The sequence below is a fragment of the Chrysemys picta genome, chromosome 5, assembly GCF_011386835.1.
Source record: "Chrysemys picta bellii isolate R12L10 chromosome 5, ASM1138683v2, whole genome shotgun sequence".
NCBI lineage: Eukaryota > Metazoa > Chordata > Testudines > Emydidae > Chrysemys > Chrysemys picta.
The window spans coordinates 10,515,661-10,535,890 of record NC_088795.1 but is presented as its reverse complement, the minus strand read 5'-3'; the positions used below and the strand labels follow the sequence as shown (position 1 = coordinate 10,535,890).

General features: G+C 46.6%; 1 protein-coding gene across 7 annotated transcripts in view; it reads right to left on the bottom strand.

The window, feature by feature from the left end:
* CSGALNACT1 (chondroitin sulfate N-acetylgalactosaminyltransferase 1) overlaps window positions 1–20,230 on the bottom strand; it is a 90,955-nt gene that overhangs the window by 31,146 nt on the left and 39,579 nt on the right. For 5 of the 7 annotated variants that reach the window (XM_042856301.2, XM_005283960.5, XM_024110111.3 and 2 more), the window contains one exon: window positions 6,432–7,339. In XM_042856301.2, the coding sequence (XP_042712235.2) occupies window positions 6,432–7,065 (634 nt within the window). In that variant the 5' untranslated portion in view covers window positions 7,066–7,339. Of the gene's footprint in view, window positions 1–6,431; window positions 7,340–10,244; window positions 10,322–15,526; window positions 15,664–20,230 lie in introns of those variants that run through there. The other 2 variants (XM_065595907.1, XM_024110112.3) reach the window with 2 other exon arrangements.

Sequence of the window (20,230 nt, the reverse complement as noted above, 5' to 3'; positions counted from 1 at the left end):
CTCTTCCAAGATCTCACTTCCATAGCGTGTATCACTTTGAATAAGTCTGTTATAAGACAAGGCTCCTATGTTTCATCAAGGAGTGTCAGATGTGAAACAGCAGGAAGGTATTTAAGAAGCCAACTCAAAGAGATCCTCCTACACAAGCATTCAGGTCTTGAGCAGTCCAGGCAAACAACGCACATTACAACAAAGCTTAAATTTGTTCTTCATAATAATTTTAAAAACAATACTAGCTGCCTGTTTAATTTTAAAAACAGCAAAAAATATTCACCTCCCTTTCCATTTCTTATAAGGAGTCTTGAAGTTTAAATCTCCTCAGTGTGATAGATGTGCTTGCTTTGATCTGCCTAGCTCTTGGAAGTCCAGGGGCTCCGGGCTGCTGGCCCCGGGCTGCCCGGGGTCCCTATGGACAACTCTGTCTGCCATTAGGGAATTTTTTCCTGAGAACCCCCTGTAACATTTTGCGAACCCCCAGGGGTTCCCGAACCCCAGTTTGGGAACCACTGACCTAGAGAAAGGGGTGAAACTCTGGCCCTACTGAAACAAATGGCAAAATTCCCACTGACTTCAATGGGGGGTAGGATTTCCCCCACGGCATCCAGAGGCCCGAGCACAAGAGTCAGACTCAGGAACCCCTGAATTCTAATCCTGGATCTGTCACCAATTCACCCTGCTGCCTTGGACACGTTGAACTATCTGCCTCCATTTGCCCCGCTGTCAGGCAGGGAGAAGAACCCTTCCTACCCTGCCACAGAGGGGGCTGAGATGGTTCATTCCTTGGTGTTTTTGAAGCAGTTTGAAGACAAAAAGCATTAACTGTCATTATTGGTGCAATAATGGGCCAGATTCACTGGCAGGCTCCAGCTGCTTTGAACTGCTCCAGAGACACAAAGCAGCTATAAACCTGGCTTAACTGGCCACGTAAACCCTGTTCACCCCTGCTTTGTGCAGCCAGAGTGGCACGGAGCAGCGAGAACGTACAGGTGACTCTAGCTGGTTATTGAAGTCTCCTGTGGGCTGCAGCAAGGTCTGCTGCCTCCAAATCAAGTTCTATAGCAAGGCACTTGAGATGGAAAAGTGGCACACCAGCTCCCCTCCCCTGCCCCCTTTAAGAGATATCGGGCCATTGATCTTTGGGCAGTTTGAATTGCATTTTTTCATTCTTGAAGGATGGAGAGAGAGAGAGAGGGGGGGGGGGAGGGGGAGATATCAGGGACTTTCCAAGTAGTTCTGCACACAAATATGCTCCTCAGTCCGCCCTGAGTGCTCCATTTGTGCAGCCAAGCCAGGCCCCAGAACTAACCTGGAGCAGTGATTTGGTGCTGGAGATGCAGGCTAACATGCTGCTGTCTTGCTAGGAAGCAGGAAGAAGAGGGTTTTTTCACCCCTGGGCTCCTGCCTGGCCAATGGGCTCATTCATGGCTTCGCTAGGCCAATGAATGATGCTACCAGTACAGTAGCTCCCGTTACTTGCTGTGGGTTTGAGTCTGCTCTGCCCTTCTGCCGCCCTGCAGTGTGGGAGAGGGCGCCTTCCTGATCTTGAACAGCCTGCACAGAGGCCAAGCAAACCTGCACCAACCGAACAGGACACTGGCCAAAGGGGGGAACTTCACCTCTGAGCAGGGAGCCAGCACAAGGCCGAGGCCTGGCTGAGTTACACCCCTGCAACTGGCCCTGGCCCTCTGAGGTGACTTCAGGGAGCCAGCGGCCTTATACCATCGCTTTGCCTCGCACGATGGGGTCCTGGCCCAGGGCTGGGATTCTTGGGTGCTCTGGTAATACAAATAAATAATAAATCATTACTAATCATCTCCCCCTCCCCAACAGAGAGGCAGTTCCCCTGCAGCTTTAGCATGCTCTAGAATTCGAGGTAATCACTGGTATGCCATAAATAAGCCAGCCGACCGATCCTCAGCAGGCACAAATGGGTTTGCTTCCCAGGATACCAGTGGAGCTGCACCTGTTCACATCAGCAGAGACTCTGGCCTGGATCATCTCTAGTAGCCAGTCTGAATTTTTATACCGATAGTGGTTTTGGGCAAAAGAGTTTCATGACGTTTTGTTCTAGTCTATCCCAAGAATACGCTGGCTCTCGATTTCTCTTTTTCTATATGTTATCTCATGTACACGATAAGAACCATATTATTGATATCTAGCTATTTCTGTGTTCGTACAGCACCCAGCACAGTGGAGTCCTGGTCCATGGCTGGCGCTCCTAGGCGTGATGGCAATACAAAGAATAAATCATCACCATATATTTTATATTATTAAACAATAGGCTGGGGATCTGGAGGGTGCAGGGTGAGAAACAAGTAACCCAAGGTACGTCTACACGTATGGCAGCATGTGGAGTACAGACACCGCACTCCCAGCGAGCCCGGGTGTAAATAGCACTGTAGACAGTGAGCTATGGCTTACGTGACTAGAGTAGAGTAGAGCAGAGTGCCCTACATGCCTGATCCCCAGGGTATATATCCTACACAGTGCTCTACACGCCCAAACAGTGCCTCCCACAGCGACATTGCTATTTTTAGCAGTGTAGCATCTCACTGCCTCTCCGCTGCTGGAGCCTTTCCCGGTTGCAGTGAGAGACTCTGGCAGCAGGAAAGGGCTCTGGCTGGGAGAAGGCAGTGGGGAAAGGCTCCAGTAGTAGTGAGGCAGTGGGGAAAGGCTCCGGCAGTGGGGAGGCAGCTGAGAAAGTAACAACTGACCAATGACGGAAGCAGAGACGGGTTGCCTCCACCACCCCAGAGATTGTGTTAGCCTTGCCTTTGCTAATCGGGATCAGATGAAGAAAGCATTCCTTAGTACCCAAAGGCCGTAGGGTTCATAAGCTATTCAACCGAGAGGCAGGGACCCCACAAAGGTGCTCTTGAATCTGCATTCCTATCCTGCAAGATGCAGGGACAGAGTGGTCCCGCTGGAAAAGGCAGGCATATAGCACTCTCGCCAAATGTCAGCTAGAAGCCTGCAGCCGAACTACCAGAAGAGCAAAGAGATAAATTTCCTCCTTTATCTTAAATTCAGCTGGATTAATTAGCCATGCATCTTAAATCTCCTTTACAGCTACTGGCATCAAGCAGAAAAAGGGGAATGCAGGCACACAAATGAAGTGAATCCAGGGCTACTGTATTACCAGGGTTGAGGTTGCTTTCTAGCACTGCCAACTCTTCCTTTTTCTACCATGCCTTACTGTCAACATAACACGCAGTGACACTCAGCTGGCGGCACACAGCCCAGAGCACCGACACAGATCCTTGCCAGGTGCGACTTCCTGTTCTGAGATATGCTGTGCTACTCCGGCAGGCTTCCCAATCAGGTTTGTGCACCACAGCATGGGCACTGCTCTACCTGTCCCTCTTGTACATTCACGCAGGCTCCAGCAAAGTACACAGTTCCCCCCACATGGCAATGTCTGTAGTGTAGAGGGGCCTAAAATGCCAGCCTGAGACACAGCTAGGGATGGAATCAAAAAAGAAAGTTGATGGTCTATCCGAGCAGCCGATGGAAAGGTGTTCAGCAGAGCACAGATGGAAAGGAGGCTGACAGAGAACCCAAATACCTGCAAGGACATCTGTGTGTTTACATGTGCTGTGTGTTCATGTCTGCTGTGTGCAAGCACCACAACTGCAAAAACTGGTTGGACCTTTATATAATATCAAACAATACCTATAGAGCTAGGGTGACCAGATGTTCTGATTTTATAGGGACGGTCCCGATTTTTGGGTCTTTTTCTTATATAGGCTCCTATTACCCCCGTCCTGATTTTTCACATTTGCGGTCTGGTCACCCTATATAGAGCCCAGTCAGTTCTAGTAATGAACAGGTCTTGTCATGCTAGCTGTATCCCACTCCGAACGTAAGCAGTATAGATCCCAGAGATCCAGTCACAGCTGCATAGGCCACATCCTAGTTTTAAATGACCCTAGTGATGTAAAGGCTGGGGAATGGACTTGGCACATTAGCCACAGATCTTTTATTTGACTTCAGGGCCCTTTTATAAAACCATGAATGGGTGGAAAAATGAACAGAGTAGTGTTGTTTATCCTGTCCTACAATACAAAAGCCAAGGCTCACCCAATGAAATTAAAAGGCAGTAGGTTTAATACAAATGAGAGGAAGTACTTTTCCACACAACGTACAATTAATCTGTGGAACTCGTTGCCAGGGGATGTTGTGAAGGCCAAAAGTATAACTGGGTTCAAAAAAAGAACTAGATAAATTCATGGAGGATGGGCCCATCAATGGCTATTAGCCAAGATGGTCAGGGACACAACCCCATGCTTGGAGTGACCCTAAATCTCTGCCTGCCCAAAGCCAGGAGGAGAAGACAGAGGTGGATCACTCCAACTGTCCTGTTCTGTACACTCCCTCTGAAGCTCTGGTACAGGCCCCTATTGGAGACAGGATACTGGTCTCACCCAGTACGGCAAGTCTGACATTTGCAGCTCTGTCCCTTACTACTCAGCTTGCCCTTGTTCATTTTCAGGTCACCCTATAGCTCCATAATCGACATGATACTCAACCGCTGCCTTGGCTGCTTCTCCGTTCCTTCCTGCACACTGTCCCCCACGCATGGAACACCATCCCCAGACTCACTGATATGGCTGCTACCTTCTCCTCTGACCCCTACACCAAGGAGAACTCGAGAGGCACTTTTTTTTATCCAAAGTTAGGAATATTGACTATGTATCTGTATTACAAATGTGTTTACACCTGGGGAACACCCGCTAGACTAGACAAGATGCTTTCATTCTGAATAGCTGGGTGGGGAAGGGCTATTAGGAAAACAATAGGCCTTAGGAGAAGCTTATCTCCTACCTGGGGGCCTTCCTGAGGAGGCTGCAGACAGCCTCTGAGTCATGGATGCTGAGACACTACAGGGACATGTGACCAGGTCACCTGGTGCTGGACTCCATCTTGGGATATCAGTATTTTTCCACTGATTGGTGTGGGAACCAAACTTTGAAACAAAGGCTTCCCGCCATATGCAAAAGCTATATGAGGCAGGGGAGTGACATCATCTTGGTTCTTCACAGATGCCTCCACCCAGGAAAACTCCTGGAAACACCTGAGGAACAAAGACTGAACTGGGGGAAGTGCTGGACCCAGGCTAAAGGGATTTCTAGCCTGTGAATGGAACACCTGGGGATTCCAAGCTGTAAGCAAGTGCAGCTTGTCCCTGAAGAATCTGCAGCCTGCTTGTAACATCTCTTAGGGTGAGAATTTGTTATTCAAATCCAATCTATGTAGTATATTAAGCTTAGTTTGCATGTTTTGTTTATTTGCTAGGTAATCTGCTTTGATCTGTTTGCTATCCCTTATAGTCACTTAAAATCTATCTTTTGCAGTTCATAAACTTGTTTTTGGCTTTGTCTAAAATCAGTGTGTGTGGGAGTCATAATTCGGGGCACAAAGCTGTTGTATTTTCTTGTCCACATTGAGGGAGGGGGCGAATTTCATGAGCTTACACTGTACAGTTCCCTGTACAGCGCAACACGGTATAGTTTTGGGTTTATACTCCAGAGGGGGTGCATGTCTGAGTAGCTGGGAAGTTCCCTAGCTGGGAGCCTTCCCCTGAAGGGCTGATCACAGCGTCTGCATGTAACTGCAGCGGGGTGTGCCCCTACCTGTATGCGTGCTGGTGAAAGTGCAGGCTGGTCACAACAATACAGTATAAAGGGAGCTCAGGCTGGTGGGTCAGGGGGGCTTAGTGGTACCCTAGTTCCAGGTGGCACCCTGGGGGGAAACAGTCCCAATCACCATCTCAAATTGATGAGTAAAAAGCTGGTTTGTAGCTGCCAGCCCTGCAAACTCAACCTGGGATCTAAGGGCTAAGCTAAGGCATTGGTGCACCTTGGTCCCTCCTATTCTCTGCCTGTGCCACACAATAGTTTAGTCTCCTGGGGGCTGTAATGCTTTGGTCTGATTTTCAGTTGTTGGGTTTGCTGTGCGGGTGTTGGGTGGGGGTGATGGTGGCCTGTGATGTACAGGAGGCCAAGCTGGATGATCTGGTGATCCCTCCTGGACTTAAACTCTGAAATTTAGCTATCAATTCAGTTAATGATTATGTACAAGCCAGGAGCGCGTCCAGCTCACTCGCCCTTGCTGCACTGCTCTGAAGTGCTAGCAGGAGTAAAAACCTGGGAATACACACAGACAGCAGATCTGTGATGGGGGGGGGAGGGAGGTGCAATTTTTATGAAGTCACCTTTCAGAGTAGAAATGCCCTTTACATTACCCCTGATCTCTAGAGGTAGCCCTTCAGGTCAGGGGTGAGGCACTTTGGCTGGGGATAGCACTGGGAAGCTGTGGTGTGTTCTGTGGATAGACAGAGGATGGACAGACACCCAGATGGGAACACTAGAGACATTCACCAGCACCAAACTCCCTCATTAACAAGGAGCCCTGTTCCCACAGGTACAAACCTTCTATGAAGTCGGAGGCTGCGTACATGTGATGATTTGCGTTGCTGTCACTGTCTGGGCTGTTTAAAGTCTCCAGGGCCAACTCAATAGCCTCCGCCAACTCGTCCCGCTTGTCCTTCCTCACGGGTTTCTCCTCGGGGTGGCGTGTCAGCCCCGTCTCCAGCTGATACACCTTCTGCAGGGTGAAGCTCTCGAAGGGCACAGCCGCGTACTCCGTGGGCAACTTGGCGCCGGCGTGCACCTCAGCTCTGTCGATTTGGGAGCGCAGGAACTCCAGCAGGTCGGCGGGGGTCTTCTCGGGGTTGCTGCGCTCCAGCCCCGGGCCCAGCGAGTCAGGGTCATGGTCCTGCAGGCTCTTCAGCTGCTCGCTCCGCTCCTGCAGCTCGTCCTTCAGCTGCGCGATTTGCTTCTTGAGGCTGTTGATGTAATTGCGGTGCTGCTCCTCCCGCTCCTGCAGAATGGCCTGGTACCCCTCCTTTCCCGTTGGGCTGTTGGCCCTGGGGAATGCAAGCTGCTCATCGATGCCCTTCGGCGTACAGGCCAACATGTAGAGGACGGACACGGCAGAGCAGAGCACCACAAGCAGAACGACCATCCGAGGGAGCCAGGCACTCAGCCCTCGCCGAACCATCATCTCTCCGGGAGCAGGCCTGGGTACGTCAGCACCTACATTGCTGTGTGTGTCCAAACAGAGCCCCTAAACAGATGCATGTACGTACACGAGTGGGTTTGGCAGCTTCCTTCTAAAGTGCATGCTCCGCTCGGGTATCAGGTGCAGCCTCACATGTACTTGGCAGTGCTAAGAGCCCAGCTGCAAAGGAGAAGCTGTGAGCCGAGTGACAGCTGCCACTCCCCACAGTCACTCCCATTGTTATCTTATCAGCTTGCAGTAGTCGGCAAAAGGTGACCTGAAAGACAAGCGACAAAGGCCAGTTATGGATCCATACGCGACATAGTCTGGGCAGTGGTCGAGAAGGGACGAGGGCGGTAACTGTGCACATGTGCAGTAGCATTTCGTGCTGTGCCTTGGAGAGTTGCCTAAGCAGTGCAGAATGCTGTGACGTGCTCGTCAGCTGTGGACAATGCTAAATCTGTGAGGTGCTAAGGCGCTGGCCCTGGAAATCACATACACATGTGGTATCTTGGGATTCCCCCTCCTCCCCCCCCTTCTCTGCAGTATGGGGCATGGATAGGGTGACCAGATATCCCAATTTTATAGGGACAGTCCCAATTTTTGGGTCTTTTTCTTATATAGGCTCCTATTACCCTGCACCCTGTCCCGATTTTTCACTTTTGTTGTCTGGTCATCCTAGGCATGGATCACCTGCTAGGATTATCTGAGCAGGCCTGACCTCATGAGTTCCCTGCCATCCAGGGGCTTTGGGCATTGGTTGCACCTTGGTCTCTCCTGTTCTCGGTCTCCTGAAGACTAAATTGCTTTATTTTAACCAAAGTCACTGGGCTCAACACAGAGTTAGCTGGGTGAAATGCAATGGCCCGGGATGTGCAGGTCGGAGTAGATGAGCTAATGAGCTCAAGGCCCCTTCTCGCGTTGACCTCTATGAAACTTTAGACACACTGCGTAGTCCCAGTTAAAGCACACTAGGGAACTCTTACTGCATGCTAGCAGGGTCTACATAGGGAGGAGGGATAGCTCAGTGGTTTGAGCATTGGCCTGCTAAACCTAGGGTTATGAGTTCAATCCTTGAGGGGGCTGTTCAGGGATCTGGGGAAAAAAAAATAGTTGGGGATTGTTCCTGCTTTGAGCAGCGGGTTGGACTAGATGACCTCCTGAGGTCCCTTCCAGCCCTGATCTTCTATGATTTTAACACATTGGTGCTCTTCAGCAGTGCACCTTGCTGTGCCGTGGAGACAAGCCCACTGGACAAAAGGTCTGGGCCTGAAAGTCTACTAAATCCTACAAACACTTCAGGAAGCCTGCAGCTGCCATCTCACGGCCAGATTTTCAAAAGAGCACAAATTCACATTTTCAAGTCCCCAGCACCCACAATCGGCACCAGATTTCCAAGCAAGCTCAGCTCCCACACAGGTTCCTAATTAAGATTTTCAAAGGAGCTCAGCACTGTGATGTATCTGGCCAGATTTTACGTGCAGGGTACATAGCATTATCAACAGCAAGGCTTGCAGCCTCAGTTTCACTTGTGGCATTCTGTAGTATGTAAAGAAAATTTTCTAAGTAAATAATGGAGGTATCTTTTGATTATTTTGTTCTTTAAAAAAAAATAATCCTAGGAAATGCTATACAAAAAATGATGTGAAGAAATGATTATGGATGGGACTTTCAAACTCATTCAGTGTTGGCCTAACTCTGCTGCTACTGAAGTATTTGACCATTGACTTCACTGGGAGCAGAGCTGAGAGCTACTGAAAATTCCACTCTACATTTGCATTGCTAAGCTCTCAGAAGTCATGAAATCAAAGTTAGCCTTAACCCTACCCCCTTGCATGTCTGTCTTGTGGTACGGTCTTCATGTTACTTGCAGCTGCATCAGTCTAGCTACAAATATCCCCACAATGACAGGTCCCAAGATAAACATATTTTAGTCATGAGAATAATACAACTTCTAGGGTCATTGCTGGGTCTTGACCCAAACCCAGCTGTAAACAACGGGCTTTGGATCAGGCCAGTACATATAATGGAGGTGGAGATGAGGAGGTAGGAGCAGACTTTAAGGGACAATGAGTAAAAAGCTGTGGATGTGAATTTCATAGCTCATAAAGTTTAAGACCAAAGGGACCATCAGATCATCTAGTCAGGAGGTTCCTAGTCTAACCTCCTGCATATCACAGCCTATGGGCCATTAACTTTCATCCTCATATCTCTATATTGAGCCCAAAGAATTTAGCAGACCAAAACATTTCAGTCCTCAGGAAACTAAACTGTGTGTCGCAGACAGAGAACAGGAGGGCTCAAGGTGCTACCAAGGCCCAAGGTCCCTGCAACAGCAGAGAATAGATTAGGTGAGATATGCCCAGAAGATGCCAGCAGGGGATCCATACCCCATGCCACAGATGAAGGAGGAAAAAACAAAACAAAACCCCAAAGGTTCCTGCCAATCTGACCTGAGGGGGTCACCTAAAAGAGCCAGGTACACACATTCTTCTCTTAAATCATGGAGGAAGAAGCTATCAGTTCAAGATGACTTTCATCAGGCTGAGTTTATGGATTGTTTGCTCAAGCCATCTCCCACATGATCATTCCTGGATAGAAAGCAGATGGGAAGGTTGTGAAATTGTCTTGCAAGCACAGCCACAAAAAAAAAAAAAAAAATTACACAAAAGCTACCTGTAGTATGAACCTTGGCTTCCCATCTCTCTATTGTCCCTGGTGCCTTGTACTACAGCAATTCTCCACTGAAATGACTGGCCCTTTAGTTTTTAATCAGTATTTGACAGCTGTGCGGTGTCACTTAGGCATGTGGGTTTGTTTGCGGGGAAGGCTGTAAAAATACAGCTCTACTTTTTCAGTGACACTGAACTGCTGATAAAATATTTATAAGATTTCCCACAAAATGCCAGTGATTTCAATGGAGAATTGTTGCAATAGACGAAAACATTCAGAGCAGGAGGAAGAGAGTGCAGAGATGAGCTTGTGGATCAAACTCTCCTTGCCTTTTCTCAATGATCTTTTCTCAAGAGCCGCTCACCCAGCTCCAGCTAATCCTTACTTGGTCATAATCATCTCTTCTTTAATTGACTTCCCGTCACTCACACTGAAAATGCATATAGTGTACTAGGTGCTGTCAACGTGGTAACACCTCTTCATTCCTTTCACATTTGTCGACTGCCTACCTCTTCAATTTGCCTTTTGTTCTGCGAAAGGCTGGAGCGCAGCTGCTTCCTACAGATGCGCTATGAAAGCGGGTCTCCTGAAATGCAAGGGAGCTATTCAAGGCACAGAAATTAATTTGGGCATTTTTAACTCTCGAACGTATGTGGCCAAAGGACTGCAAGAGGGAGTGGGCAGCGAGGCAAGGGCAGGAAATGGTAGGATGTAGTACATAAAAAACTGCTGTCTACGTATGCTTCACTTCGCACAATCAGGCCATTGACTGCATTGGCATACGCTGAACTTCAGTGAAAGGATTAGTTGTGCTAACAGAGCATAAACCGAAATTACATATCCATGTCTTAGATAAACACCCCGTTTTAGTTCTCAAAGAGGCATCAGGCTAGGGCTTTGGTTAAAGAGCTCTTCCAGTGTTGACCCTCCAATATGTATCCATGGCTATGCTTGCTCAAACATACAGCTCTTTGTCTAGGGGGTCCCCTCCTCCCCGGTCTCCTTTTTTGGGATTTTTTAATCTCATTTGTCAGACATCTATCTTTAAATGCACTTCAAGGATACTCTGTAGTCTGACTGATTTGTTCGCTGAACCGACACTCCAATAGCAAGAGAGAAATGGATGCTGTGGGAACTCCACCGTGGTATCACACTGACCTGTGCTGTATGGGAGTGAGTGAGTGAGTGTGTGTGTGTGTGTGTGGTGGTGGGGGGGGGGGGGATACAGACGGGCACAACTGTCCCCTATCGCCCACAACGTGTCACATCTGCTCATTTAAATGTATCAGCTTCCTTGATTAGCTCAACTTCTCAAGCAGCCCTATTAGATCAGTCAAGGGCTGCAGGCTACAAGCGCTAGTTCCGCTGCCTTGCTTGCACAGCTGACAGCAGGAAATGAAATGAGTGTCCTCCCGCTTGTCTCTGTGACAGGGTACCATTTTCTGGGCAGCAGCCCTCAAGCTTAGAGCAGGAACTGTGGGGGGATCTCTAGGAGGACAAGATGTGTAGCAGATTACAGAACATGGAGAGTCTCTAGCTGGGGAAACAGTCAGGTGACCCTGAGTGCAGGCCTCAAGGCCCCCAGGAATCAAACGGGGAAGCGTCACCCTCTCTCACTAACGGGAGCAGCAATGTCTCCGGTGCATACAGCGATAACACCCACATATGGGCAGGAGGAACACAGAGGGTAGCCAGTCCTCCCCACCCCTCCAATCACACCTCTGACGGCAATGTAGACATACCCTTAGACATGTAGGGCCAGATCCTCAGCAGGTGTAAATAAGAAGAGCTCCACTGATTTCATCGGCGCTATGCAAATTTGCACCAGCTGGGGGCCTGGGCTGCAGCAGATATGTGCACTGCAATCTCAGGTTTTCCATAAAATGACATAAGAATGCCTGTGTGTTTGTGGTGCTTGATATCTAATTGTATTAAGTACACCGGACCCTTGCTAGAATGCGGGATTTGGGAGCCATGCGCGGTACTGCGTTAACGCGGGGACCGCATTCAAATGAATTGCAATTAAAGTAATTAAACTTGGGATCCATGGCCGCGACCGCGTTATATGCGAATTCGCGCTATATAGATGCGCGTTCTAGCGAGGGTCCGGTGTACTTGTGATTCCGGCAGACCGGGTACCAGCTCATGCCAAAGCCCCAGGCCAATTTACTTGTGTATTAGTATAGATCAAAGTGATTAAGTGTATTTAGTGTTGAAACTTCAAGAAAACTAATGGGATGTTACTGGCATTATTTTCATTTATCTATATCCCGTTATAATATAATAGCAAACATTTACATTGTGTACAGCCCTGTAACTAAATAACCCACCAAGCAAGAAAGAAGCCTTGTGGAATGCAAATGAAGAATTTTAACAGAAAAGTGCTAATTTCAAAACAAGTGAGGATTGGAGGTCAAAGACTCTAAATGCATTCCTCACTCTCCATCATCAAAGGAAGAGCCCACGTGGGTAGTGACCCTGGCAGCTTGTTTTCTGTGAGAAGAAGCTATAAGTATGGATTCAGGGAAAGATGCTTCATCTCGGGACAGGCTGGATTCTAACTGAACGAGAAGACAGAGATCCACAGGGTTATTCTGGGTAGCCTTGAGAGACTTTTGGGAAACTGGCAGATTACTACATCTCTGCTACCATTTGGAATTATGGATTGTGACTCACCTGTACATATATTTTACCTGCTTACCCTCTCAATATCTCTTAGCTAATAAACCTTCCTTTTCTTTTCTTAGCTAATAAACCTTTCGTTACTTTACTATAGAATTGGCTGCCAGCGTTGTCTTCGGTGTAAGATCTAGGGTACCAATTGATCTGAGGTAAGTAGCTGGTCTCTTGAGACTGGGAGCAACCAAATATGGTGTGATTTTTGGTGTAAGTAACCGTTTTTCACATAGTCCAGCTTGCCTGGAGGGCAAGACAGACCTGAGAGTCTAAGGGGACTACCTGATTCCGTGGTAAGACTGTCACAGTGATCCAGGAGTTCACATTTGTTACTGGCTTGGTGATATCTAATCACAGAGTACACCATCAGTTTGGGGTGTCTGTCCTGTTTCTGGCAGTCTGCCCTGAGGTAGGCACTCCAGACAGCACAATGGTAATATTAGTCTATCTGAAGCAAGCAGCACTAATGAAATCCCATTGATCATGGCTAGTGAATGAAAGTGTTGACGCTCTAATGTAATTTAACCCAATATATGCAGGAACATTTTCCCTATTACTCTGTGCTGTTAACCGAGACCTGGAAGATCAGCATTTTGGTACCCTAGATCTTACACCGAAGGCAACACTGGTAGCCAATTCTGTAGTAAAGTAACTAAAGGTTTATTATCTAAGAAAAGAAAAGGAAGGTTTATTAGCTAAGAGATATTGAGAGGTTAAAGCAGGTAAAATATATGTACAGGTGAGTCACAATCCATAATTCTAAATGGTAGCAGAGATGTAGTAATCTGCCAGTTTACTGGGTGTTTTTCATATACTTTGCATGCCATACACAGAGCAGTGCATAGCACCGCTCTCAGCACAGGGCCAGATGCAGCCACCCTCACCCACGTGAGTAGGGCCTTATATTGCGAATAGCCTCACTATAATCAATGGATCTGTTCGTGGCACAAGGCACTGCTCAGTGGCGGAATCTGGGCCACATTTTGTTTCCATGGAATTCTGGGTAATACACCCCCCCCCCCCCCCCCGTTGCTTCCTTCCAGCATTTGGCGTTTTAGAAGCATTTCAAATGACAAGGGATTTGTCTCGGGAGGTTAAAAACGATGTAGAGAGCCATGCATTTCAGATCAGCATTTTGGCTCCAAATACCAACCACGGAATCACAGAAAGAAAAACAAACTGAGAACTGCATGTCAAAACGTCTACTACGGGGTCGAGTGGACAGCCACAGTCCTGCTGTCCCCAAACAGTGCAGAGACCTCCTGGATGGCGGTGTGGGTCCAGAGGGGTGTTCTTGGGATGGAAATGGGAGGGCAGCTTGGCTTCCTTCCCTCCACAGAAAGCAGGGTTCCCAGTGGAAATCTGAGTGGGACTTACTGGTGGAGGGGACAGCTAGATCTCAGGAGCATGGAACAGAGTCAATGGCAGCTCCAAAGAGGGCCAGAGGGCCACACAGAACCGATGGCTATCCCTGGGAACAGGCTGGGGGCCGAGAGATTCTGCTGGGAAAGCCATGCACATATACTGGGACTGTCCACAACCTCTCCACCCTCTCTACAACTCCTTTTCCATGAGAGGTACAAATGCCTCTAATTCCCCAAGTTTGGGGTATACGTTGTGCCTTCTGGTGAGCAGGTTCCCCTCAGTTTAGACTGTGAGCTCTTCCGTGGGCAGAGACCTCCTTCTCATTATGGCGTACAGCCCCTAGCACAAAGGGGCCCTGATCAGTCACTCTAGGTACTACTGCAGTATAAATACTAATTTATCACATGACTTAGTGTTATCACTGCAAAGTCGTCAAGTCAGCCCAGAGGAAATTGCTGCCAGTGAAACTGTAGCTGCTCCACTGAAGATCCAATGACATATGGAACGCTATCTGCAGGGCAGGGCAGGGCAGACTCCCAGCCCCTGGGACACAGAGAATGCTAAATATTTTAACAGGCTCAGCAGTGTAATTCCTACAATGACTGCCGCTCACACCACAGCTCTTGGGCCCTGGCGGCTCCGCCACTGCCCCAAGTGACTGCTGCTAGTCTCTCACTTTATCCCCCTAAAGCTTCTGAAACCCTGGTAAAAGGACTCGGGATGAGAGAAGCTGTGATTAATCTGTGTGTGTGTGAGAGACCTCGACCGATGAACCGCATACGTCAGTATCTATGAGTAAAAAGATCAGGAAGGAAGTGATAATGCCCCCCAACTCCCAGCTCATGTCATTCAGCCAAACCTCCAGGGGCTAGGACTATGAAGCACTTGGCATTTTGCTTGAACTTTTAAAACATTTTAACAAAATGCAGCAGTTCAATGCACAGTGCCCATATGCAAAATGGAGCCAGTTGGGCTACTACAGAGTGAGATGCTACCCACTATGAGTAAGGAGTCCAGAATCAGACCCTCTGGGAGCAAAGAACATAAACGTACCTTCACTGGGTGAGAAAACCTTCTGAAAATCTTAACAGACTTCTTCTAACTGGCTGACCAGGGATTTTCCCCCAAGTCTCTTCCAAGGGAGTCCTGTCTTTTTTGTCTGCCTTGTCTAAATTGTCTGTCCAGAGGTGAGGGGTAGGAATTTGAACAGAAGACAGGGGAGAGAAGGCAACCCTTTGATAAATTTACTGTACCCTCACTGTACCCGGCCCTTTCTCCTAGTGCGCAATCCACAAAAGCCCCATATGCATTCATGAAACTATACAGATAATATGGTTAGTTTGCATAACATCAACACACAGAATAGAACATTTGCCATCACAATGTAAAATGAAAGTGCCCCCACACCTTTAAAAAGTGTTTTCTCAGCTGTTCCAGCTTTTTTGTTTTTTGGTCTGACTGCATATTTCATTTTCTGAGAGGTTTGTCCCTGGAGCAATAACTGCTCTATTCACAAAGCAGTAGGACAGGTTAGATAAGGGGTACAAAGTTACTAAAATAAATTATACCCAAGAATACTGATCTCTTAGTGACACGCAGCCCTGATCCCCTGGACACTTCAAACTCTACCACACTTGGTTTGGAATCAGAGCACTGAAATGCAGATAAAGGCTACTTATGAAAATTATCTGTCCAGAATCGAAGTATAAAGAGCACATACCATACCCTTGGAGAAAAGAGAAAAACTTACTGTACAGAGACTTCTTAACCTTTGGAGCCAGAGTTCTTCACCAAAGAGAGACAAACTATGCACTGCCCTTCGTAACCCCAAGGAGAAAGAGAAGTTGCTGCTTGTGCCTGTGTGTTAAAATGCTCTGTAACTGACTCCGCCCACAGACACAATTACTTTGTTTTCTTCCTATAAGTCACAGTTAAGGTCTGGTCTTTTCCTCCCAAATAAAGATATAATGTGGTTCTTAAAACAATCAAAAAATCCCCACAAGTGTGTCCTTGACCATGGAAGTATTATCGTGGGGTTTTGTCCAGGGAGGAAACTGGAAGTAAAGACAGTGGTTTTAAATTCAACATACTGCAATGGATTTCTAATTCTGAGAGGCACAAAAAGTCAGTGTGGAACACGCTGCTTTTCCTTCCATCAATACTCTTTATATCCTTGTGCTACTAATTTAATTGGTTTCCCATTAGTGAGATAGGGCTGTAACTTTATCTCGACTGCATTGTCTGCTACAGAGTTGCAGAGGAGATTCTAGTTCTGAGGCCAGGAGCACTCTCTGCTCAGATGAGATACAGCCTAAATGTTTCTTGAAGCAATTCTCTGACAAGGGCAGCAAAGGGGCAAACGTACTACCGTTCTGGACATCCTTCAATAAACAAGCTGTTTTTAATATCAAAAACATTTTTCACAAGAAAAACAAAAAACACTATTCCCAGAAAAAAAAAAAAGCGTTGTTATTCTTTCTATTACAGAACATCAATGAAAGATCAGGCCCTCTGTGTGCTAGGCACCGTACAGGTAGTTAACAAAGAGGACAGACCCTGCCCCAGTGATCTTACAATCCAGGTAGATTTTTGTTTGCAGCATTTACTCTGTCCGGATAAAATAACATTATTAGAATGTTGAAAGGCAAAGAAGTGTGAAAGTCAAGCCATTCAAAATTAAGGCTAAGAAAAACAAACGCTTAGGGGGAGATGATTCAAACCCTAACCAGACCCTTCCAAAACGGAAGGTTTTTCCATTTAGCTGCGGTGTGTGGTCCCTCCACCCCAAATAATTCAACATGCCTTTTACTTTACAAAATGAGCTATTATTTTATCTTAATGACACCCTCCAAATTACACCCTTCACACCAGAATGCTGCCATTTGTAAAGGACTCCGCTGTTTTTCACAGCTCAAAGCACAGACAGTTGGGCGCATCCACTATCGTCAGGTTGAACGGTGGACAAGGCACCTGGACACACTATCGCTCTGCTAAACTCACTGAGCTTCAGTGCCCCCCCGATATGTCCCCCATAAGTCTCAGCACCTGTCCTTGCCTGCTGTATTTTGGAAGATTTTCAACAGGCATCATTTTAAGGCGTTCTTTTAAGAGAATTGTGGGCGAAAGAGGTCAAACTCCCACCACTCTCTAGGAAACTCCCATAATTCCCTCGGGGGGTTCTTAGGAATCGCCTGACAGTTGCACCACTTCCAAGCTGTCTTTGCAACATGGAGGAGGCTAGGAGGAACACTGCTCACACTGGAAAAACTAAGCCTTGGCCAGCCTTCTCCCACCTAGTAAGCCATGAACAGCTGAAAACCAGAGAATCCCAACACAGCCCACTTCATGTAGTGCTCTGTTCCCTTCGGGTGCAGGCCAAGCCACAGACAGAGGTTGATAAGTCTGCTCCTGTATTGGCTAACAGAGGTGGCTATTTTAGTTCAAGAAGTAGAAGCTCATGCCTAAAGATCCAAAGGTCTCAGGTTCAATACCCACAGTGAACACGTGTGGCATTACATCATTACACCAAACTTGTCAATTTTTTTTCAGGAAGTTTCAGCCACTTTCTTCATTTCAGCCACATTTCCTCATTCATTGCCACTATGCAGTGTGTTAGAGCACATCTTCTCCCCAACTCCAAGGAACACGTGTACAACATATAAAAAGTGCGGCTGATTGCCTCAGAGATGCCTCTCACGCTGTAGCCCTTAGCAAATATGGGAATGGAACAATGACGGTGCCTCTCTATAAAATGCCTATTTCTGATTAACAACCTCTCATCGGAGGGTCTAATAACTAGATCGTTCCCAAACTGTTGCAAACCATTATTTATCATCTTAACTTTTCACAATCTGGATTTTGACTGACCTGGAATTTAGCCCAGTCATTTCGCTGGCGTTGTTCCCGGAGTAAATTTTAATAAACCTTTGGCAGTTGCCAAATTTAACAAACTATTCGGCTGATCTGTTGCCGATTGACTGTCATCTGCCTTGTTGGAAAACTGCAGAGCCAACCCCTTCTTTAGATTTCACATGGGGGAGCCAATACATGGGTGCTACCTCAACTCATCTGTGTGCCACGGAGAAGAGCTGAACCCCCAGTCCAATGTTACCCCCACCCCACAAAAGGAAGAGCACACAGCAATATTCCTGTAACAACACCAACCATATCAATGACCTTAAGGAGAACCCCGAGGCTTAGAGATGGGTTTTCATCATTCTTGCTCTGTTAAAAGAGAATACATGATTATCTAATTCCTTTTGGGACACAAGTCTGGGCCACCCAGCTACAAAAGGGTTGAAGTCAAGCTAAATTGAGCTTCTAACATGACTTCGATGGTCATTGTGGACGGGGCTGCAATAGGGCACCTTACAAACAAGACAAAATTCTTTTACCTCTGCTGGTTAAGGGAAGGAATCATCCTGGATCAGGTTTTAGGTATATTTTTAGTTTGGTCTCTGATGGGGTGGTGGCCCTTTGCCTTGAGAAAGGCACAACCCTGGTGTGGTTTTTTCCCCCCCAGATATCAATCACAAATGTTCTTTGGTTTTGTTCAACAGTGTGATTCGGCACAGGGAAAGACTGGATGAACTCCATCAAGGAAGGAAATTTGTGGCCCCTTTAAGAGCCAGGCATGATGGAAACCCAGAATTCAGTGTGGAACGACTAATCTTACCAGAAATAGCAAAGCCTGGTAGAGATAGGATCTGTAGAAAACGAAGGACTTAACGTCCATCTGGGGAAGCAGGTTTGTTGTTCATGGTTGATAGCCAATTTTTCTCTTTGTAGTGAGTGTTTTTGTAACTACTAATAAATTAGAATTGTTTTAAAAATTGCATATACTGAGTCAGTGCATTTTATGCCAGAGGTTCTAGGGATTCTGCCAACTTTACATCATAACGTACCAGAAGATAAATGTTCAAGGTTCTGTGCCAGAACATGGATGAAATATAGACCCTGAGTATATGTATAAGGCCAGGGTTTAGGCCCTGATTCAGCAAGGTACTTAAGCACGCACATAACTTTAAGCCTGTGAATATTCCCATTGACTTCAGTGCACTTTGGGATGGAAGATAAACTACAGAAGAAAGATCTAAGCCTTTCTGCATACTTGGATGAACAAGGCACATACAACGGCACATGGAAATGAATAGATCTTGTAGGTCATAAGCCATGCCCAGAAACAGGAAAACCGAACCATCTCTCTATGCAGAGTGGAATGCTGGGTACACTTTTAGAGTGTGTTTAGAGAAGTGACAGATAGCGCTCAATTATATGCCACCATAATCAACATTTTAGCTGGAGCTGAAGACAGGGAATTAAAGTAACTGCCTTGAAAAAAGCATTTACGTCGTTATTCTATATTAGATACTCATTAAAAATCCTTTTTACAAACAAACAATAGAGGAGTGACAACAGTGATACAGGGCTGAGTTCTCCAGGATACGTCCACAAGCTGGAGCTTCCCCTGTATAGTGGGAATTTCTGCTGGTGCAAAGCCACTAGAGGGAGTGTAGCTATCTTCTACGCCTCCCCACACCACTCCCACTGTGAGCAGGATGGGGAAGGTGTTGGGGAGGGGCAGGGCAGAAGCCATAAAAAGCTCAGATATTTAGTAACTTCTTGTCATTACTTTAGCTCAGCAGAGTCTCTCTCTTGAGTACTCGAATTCTCAGACGACATCTGGGTCATTTTTCTAGATTATTTTCAAAGCTCATATAACAACACTGGTCTACAATTTTTGAGAAGTCGCCTGCTTCAGAGATAAAATGTGCTATTTATTATGTATTTTGATGTGCTGAATTCAAATATGACCATTAAAACAACTGATTGGCTACTGTTTCTAAGATATTTAAGTTTTTACATTTTATGTCTATGTATATTGTGGAGATAGTAGAGTTTTAATCATCAATTGTAAACCTAGGTCTTTTCATGTGTTTATGGTTGCTTTACATGATAATATTTCACCTGTCCTATTTAAGGAACACTTTAAAAATCAGCAAAAGGGTTATATAAATAAAATTTATTATGAAACAAAAGGCAAAAAACTATTATGTACATAGTTTAGTCCTATTCAGTGTCTACTCGGCGCTTCTTGGCTTGTCTCTTGTATTCATTAAATGGAGCATCGCTTGTCACTGTCCAGCAATAGTCTGCAAGCATTGATGGGCTCCATTTGCCCTGATAGCGTTTCTCCATTGTTGCAATGTCCTGGTGAAATCGCTCGCCGTGCTCGTCGCTCAATGCTCCGCAGTTCGGTGGAAAAAAAATCTAGATGAGAGTGCAAAAAATGTATCTTTAGTGACGTTGCAACCAACGCTTTTGTATGCCTTGAGGAGGTTTCCCACCAACAACCTGTAGTTGTCTGCCTTGTTGTTTCCGAGAAAATTTATTGCCACTAACCGGAAGGCTTTCCATGCCGTCTTTTCCTTGCCACGCAGTGCATGGTCAAATG